At 39.8% G+C, this 6,396-nt stretch overlaps 1 protein-coding gene across 1 annotated transcript; it reads left to right on the plus strand.

Moving 5' to 3' along the window:
- The first annotated feature begins 448 nt into the window (after positions 1 to 448).
- Positions 449 to 6,159, plus strand: LOC122969718 (E3 ubiquitin-protein ligase ZNRF2-like). Its single transcript, XM_044335652.1, has 4 exons — positions 449 to 1,195; positions 2,852 to 2,947; positions 4,856 to 4,961; positions 5,235 to 6,159. Exons 1-4 carry the CDS (start codon positions 874 to 876, stop codon positions 5,290 to 5,292), a joined length of 582 nt encoding a protein of 193 aa, XP_044191587.1. The 5' UTR covers positions 449 to 873; the 3' UTR covers positions 5,293 to 6,159.
- The last annotated feature ends 237 nt before the right edge of the window (positions 6,160 to 6,396 follow it).

Consider the following 6,396-nt stretch of genomic DNA (forward strand, 5'->3'; position numbering starts at 1 on the left):
AGCAAAACAGCCAAATACACTTGCTTCCTAGATGATAATATAACAATGATAAACTTTATTTCTCTCATATATCTCATACATAAAATGCAGGTCAACATGTTCTATGCAAAGTTATAAACATTTTTTTTCTCAAAAAGGAATCAATGTCAGCCAAAGTTGAAGCAACCAAAAAACTAAAGTGCAAAGAGCAGCAGCCTACTACATGTATCTGTGGCTGCAGAATGATTCTGAAAAGACAGATCGTTAAGGTGGAGGTTGGAAGGAACAGACAACAGCTAAAGAGAAAGACAGAGAGGCATAAATACAGAGTTTCAATCTCTATTTAGCAACTTCACACAGTTTGTCCACAGTTTCCATGAGTGGTCTGACCGCTTTTACATTGAAGGCGAGTTGGCGTTGTTCTGGTGAACTTTGGGTGTTTTGACAGAGCTGCCTCACAGGGGGGAGGAGGGCGATCCCTGCTTTTATTTTTCTTTCCAGACGGCCACGGTTGAGCACAAAAACAAACTTGAACCAGACGGGCTCTGGGTCAACACTTGAGCTCATGTCCTCGTCTGAAGAGGAGGAAGTGAAGATTTGTCACTGAAGAGATTTTATCTTAATATTTTCTCCATTGTTGAAAAAAGGGGAAGGGCTCTGCCAAGAAAAAAACAACCATTTGGAAATTAAGTTATGCGTCAGCGAGTGCGCACTTTACGCACAGCGCGCACCATGAAACTTTAAGATGTTGGATCACTTCGCCGGTGTTGTTGTTCCTGTGTTAGACTGTATTTCCTTTGTTGATGTCAGCTCTTCAAGACTCACTGTAACCATGTGTCGTGGTTAAAAACTTTACAGCGCGCACAAGCTTGAGGAGGTTAGCCCTGAAATAGCATGGGGGCCAAACCGAGCAGCACGGTATTTGATGGCAGAACTCGGGCTTATTCCAGCTCTGATCTCCCATCTGGGAACCCCAGCGGAGGGGACAGGATTGCTGGGTTTAGGTACACCAATGGACCCGATGGCCCCAGGATCCGATACACGGGAGGGGGGCCAACCAGCTCCGGGCTCAGTATACCTACCGGCGGTAGGTCGGGATCACACGTAGTTAATCAACGTACCGATGACACGGATGGTGACGATGAAGAGCCACCTGAGGGCCACAGGTTGCTAATAGGGTCCCTACCTGCTCACCTGTCCCCTCATCTGCTGGGAGGTAAGACTTTAACGCAGGAGTTAGTGCAAATGCATAACAGTTAACCCATGAAACACCAGGAAAGACCGCTTTCACATTAACATAAATTGTTGCTCAGTGTCATCTCTGATTTCATTATCTCGTTCCTGAAGTACAGCTTGTCTGTGTCACTCAGTGAACAGACCACTCTATGCTACTTTATCTCTTGTAATATTGATAGTGTGTTCATTGTTCTCACTACAGAGTCCTTATCTTACTCAACGACCATTTTTTAATCTCATGTGGCATAACTGTAATATATCTGGTCTTCATACTGTGTCTGTGCTACTCAGTTCAGAGTCAACATATGTTACTTCATGCAGACATGTGTATATGACATTCCTACAAGGTATTATACATTACAGTTGCTGTCAAAGTTGCTTAGTATTTTTCCATTTGACATGTGATACCTGGTATATGGTAATAGCTGTCTAATGACTGAGCCCTTTGTTTAGCACTTCTGCTCTTATTGTAGCCACAGGTGGCTCTACTGAGTCTTTAAGAGTCTTTCTTCTTTGCCTCTCCCTTGTCTTGCAAAACTGGCCTGTTTTTCACTCTGGCTGAGAGGGAAGAGCGCATTATGTAGGTCAGCAGATAAGAGCTTCCTTCTGGTTACACATTGGCTGACACACACACACACACATACACACACAGACACATGCACACATGCACACAGACACACACACACACACACACTCATACACATAAACTTCCTGAATTTGCAAGTTTTGCTGTATATAAACTGTTGGGGTGTGTCTAGCCCAGACCACAACAAAACAAGGCTCAAACTAACATAACAGGACCGTTACAACCTCTGTGTCATTGAGAAACAAAAGCTCCTAACATTTTGTAGTGTTTCCTGAAATGACGCATGCTCCAGTTTCCTCATCTTTCACAATGTAGTCAGTGAAAATACAGCCAAATATAGTTCTCCTGCTGATCAGAGGCATAAGTAATTTCCCCAATGAGGAAGTCTAATGATGAATCACCTCATCAATAACCTTTGCTCGTCAGATACGTGCGATTGCGACTCTGCTGGCCTGACATGGTGTCCACAGGCTTATCCTGTTTCCTCAACTCCCATACAAACACATGACACAAACATGAGGTTCACAGCAGACTCTGAGGTAATTACTGCCTGCATATATGATGCATTTGTTGCCCTTTCTTGACTGAGGTGTTATAATGTTAAACAGGAGACTAGCTTATCTCAGGTCAAGCGGCTCCTGCTCTAATAATCTTTGTGCGGCTGATAGGATGCACAAGGTCGGGAAGCTGTGTGTATGTGGGTCAAATTATGAATTAATAAATCACTTATTTATTTCAGACATGCAGTGCAATAAATATTAAAGGCCCTCAGCTTGAGAGTGTGTTTCCAGTTAGTTCGGAAAGAGCAATTACACCTAAATGCACAAACACAAAAAAAAACAGTAAAGAAGAAAGTTTGATTGCAGATTGTAACAGATTGTTTACTGAGAGCTGGTAGATGCATGGAGATGTTGGGTCATGTAAAAGATCAGGCTTGTGCAAACAGTCCCACGCCTCTCTTGTGTACATATCAATAAAAGGTTATGAGAAAGATTTTGGCACATCCGGGTCCTCATCTAACTGTCTTTGTCTTTGTTTTCCTCCTCCCAGGATTCCACTGCCCTGTTTGCTCCAAGTTTATGGCATCGGATGAAATAGAGAAGCACCTGCTCATGTGTTTCAGCAAAACACGCCTCACCTACAACAGTAAGGAAGTCAGGGGGTTAAAGTACAAGAGGGCGTAGGAGATACTGAAATACTGTATGATGTGTGGTGTTACATTGGAGCCACAGCTACCATTTATATACATTATTCCATATTTTACTTTGTTATTTTTTGCTCAAAATAGACACACAAAATTAACATATGAAACAGTGGTAAATAGACCAAATTACTTATGTCCAGTAAAAGTAAAAGAGGCATTACTGCAATAGTAAAAAAAAAAACATGCTTACCACAAGTGAAAGTCCTTCAAAATGTTACTTAAGTACATGCCTGTAAGTACTGTCAACAAAATTCAGAATAATATTTCTTTACACTTATATCAGCAATATCAGCAACAATATCAGCAACTGTCTACTTGCAACCACTTGTCATAGGTTATACTTAAGCATGAACTTGAGCAGTGAGCAGTTCATAAGATTGTTTCATTTGAAGGATTTTTAGAGACCTGAAGAGATAAAAGCGTCCTGTATTTCACATGATAACAGCAAACTTTGACGCCTCAGATTTATCTTGGGACCCCCACGTTTAGGAACCACTGAAATATTATATTACTGGATTATTATTACTGATGCTAACTGCTTTATTTACTATAGGGGTAGTTAAATATATATCACAATACATCCTATTTTATAATATAATCATATATTTTATATGTAAAGTCATAGCCTGCAAAGTAACTAAGCTGTTAAATACATGTATTAAAAGGTACAATATTTGGCTCTGTAGTGGAGTAGAAGTATAAAGTAGCACAAAATGGAAGTATTCAAGTAGTACAAGTACCTGAAAATTGTACTAGCACATTCTACCACTGCTTCTGTTTTCCCTTCCTAAAGAAAAGCCTTCTTTTTTACACCAGTTATTGTTTCTACAACTTCATCATGAGAGTTATAACAGTTTATACAAAGTCCTGCATCAAATGATTCCCAGTTAGACTAAAGATAAGACAAATATGCACCTCTACCTGACGTTAGACAGTGCAGCATGAAAAGATCAAAGCAAATGCAACTATGTAATGCATCTGCATGTCTACACAGTGACCCATATGCGTGTGAGCACCTGTGCAGCACACAAACACACCTTACATGAGCATGCACAGGAAAGGTAAACAAGTCTTGTCTGCAGACACACGTTCGAAAACATGCAGTTGTCAATACACACACTTTTTTCACCACAAGCTCGACAGAGTTGAATACATTCTAACAACAGTAGATTATCTCTCATTTTTAAATATTAATACCGTACATGTTGGGAGACATGCATGCATGTTTGCACACACCCACAGCAGCATGCATGTTACTGATAAATATACTGTTCATATGCAGCTGTCTTACTGTGCAGTGTGTCTTCGCTTATCACAGGAGCACAGCTGTGTAAAACATATTCAATCATGCCTTTATCCCTCTCATAACCCATGCAAATATAAAAACATTTGAATAAATATCTTACATGTTCTATAGAATTCATTGTAATGTGTGTGCTTAAGAAGCTAGACAGTCCCACTTACTCCCATGCCTCAGGTATTGACATTAGGCCATCTCATATGAATATGCAGATAAACATGTGACACAAACGAAAACATCATCATGTGTTCTTAAGATGATCTCACCAGTGCGTCTCTATTTTCTCCCCATGTTATTAAAAATATATATATCATCAAACTGCATTCCACAAAAACCTATTTCCACTTGAGTTTGCATATTTCCCCTGTTTGAACACCAGTAGAGGGATACCAGTTCTTATCTGGGCACAGATGATGTCTGGTATTCCTGTAGCAAAGGTTAAACAGATGGTTATGCAGGATCCAGTGACTAAACTGAACATTTGATACAAGGTTTGGTGTGTGAGGCTGCATTTTTCTCAGTTTCTCTGTGTCCATATTGTCTTTCTCAGAGGACATCCTGTCCAGGGACTCTGGGGAATGTTCCATCTGCTTAGAAGAGCTGGAGCAGGGAGACACCATTGCCAGGCTGCCCTGCCTCTGTATCTATCATAAAGGGTAACTAACAAACACAAACACACATGAAGAAAGAAACAGATTGTAGGTGGATTTACTCTAGCTGGACAAATGCATAAAATGCACCAGGTGTAAACATTTGTGACTTCCAGATGTCACCTGAAATGCATTTTTAGAAGAAGTTCTGATTTGTTTTGGATTTTGTTATGTGTCTGTAATCAATAAATAAATAATATCACTATCATTATTCTATCAACTAAATGTAATCCAGTTGTTTTAACTTTATTTAATCACATCCTTTTCTACCTGTTTCAGGTGTATAGATGAGTGGTTTCAGGTGAATCGCTCGTGTCCAGAACATCCCGCTGAGTAGAAGCTGCAAAAGTACAGTTTCAATCTACTGTACGTCTGTCTGTGGTCGACTGTGTGCCCTGACCTCATCCCAACACTGTCTGTTCCAGCCGAGCATCAGCGCTCATCAGGGATTGTTAAGACATTATTGTGAACAGGATTATTCAGATTGTGTCATGGGACCGCAACGGACTTTTGACATTTTGCTCGAGGCTTCGTGGGATGTTCAAAGAACCACTGGTGGAGTCAGTTTGTCTCCAGAAAATAAGTGAATGTTCCTTACACCCCCTGCTGGCTGAAAAGTGTGCCCATGCAACCTGGGATCTTGCTGAACTGAACTGTTTTGCTGAACAGGGTGTGTTTTTTATAGCAGAGGACTTGTGTACCCAATATAGTGGAAAAGTAATGTCTCTTTTCAGTAGAGATTTCTGTTTGATGCCTGTTCAGAGACTTGATCAGAAGGCTGAAGGCTGATGGTGTGCAATGTGAAGCCATACAGAATAAAATATGCCTATATCAGCTTTAAGGGATGATTACAGTGTTGATGATAGTAGATTGTATTTTGTCTGTTTGTTTTTGCAAAATCGGCTATCAATATTGTTTGTTAAACAATGATGCGTTTTAGACCAAATAGTCTAACGTGAAATAGTCAAGACTTTGTTAATCACTTGGCCATTCAGAACCACAGTAATGTGATTGCATAGTTTAGTGGTGGAATTAAAGATAGGCTAAAACATATCTAACAATGATTCATACTCTCTCTAAGGAGTGCCATAATATGCTGCTATGTCATAGACTGGAAATATTTCCTATAACCTTTGAACCTTTGTTTATTGTACTTGTTATTTGTACTGTAATGAATTGCACAACAATAAATGTTTTGTCTTTGTGTCTCTTTACTCCAATACTGTATGAACTATTAAATATCTTAATGTGAAAAGCTTAATTTATATACTTATTCGTATCCAATGAAAATTAGATATTTCCCAAACTATAATTGGTAGAGAGAAGGCAGTGAAGATAAGTAGAGAACATGTCTCTTTCTTCAGAAGTGGGCAGGGACATGGATTACGTGGATAAATTGTTCTTAATCTTTGTTGCTAAATGAGCAGTTTGAGGAAATGTC

This window comes from Thunnus albacares, chromosome 19 (assembly GCF_914725855.1).
Source record: "Thunnus albacares chromosome 19, fThuAlb1.1, whole genome shotgun sequence".
NCBI lineage: Eukaryota > Metazoa > Chordata > Actinopteri > Scombriformes > Scombridae > Thunnus > Thunnus albacares.

Coding starts and splice junctions, on each gene's coding strand:
- LOC122969718 (XM_044335652.1), top strand. CDS start 874: ATGGGGGCCAAACCGAGCAGCACGGTATTTGATGGCAGAACTCGGGCT. Junction 1,196..2,851: donor GTCCCCTCATCTGCTGGGAG/GTAAGACTTTAA, acceptor TCCTCCTCCCAG/GATTCCACTGCCCTGTTTGC. Junction 4,962..5,234: donor CTCTGTATCTATCATAAAGG/GTAACTAACAAA, acceptor TACCTGTTTCAG/GTGTATAGATGAGTGGTTTC.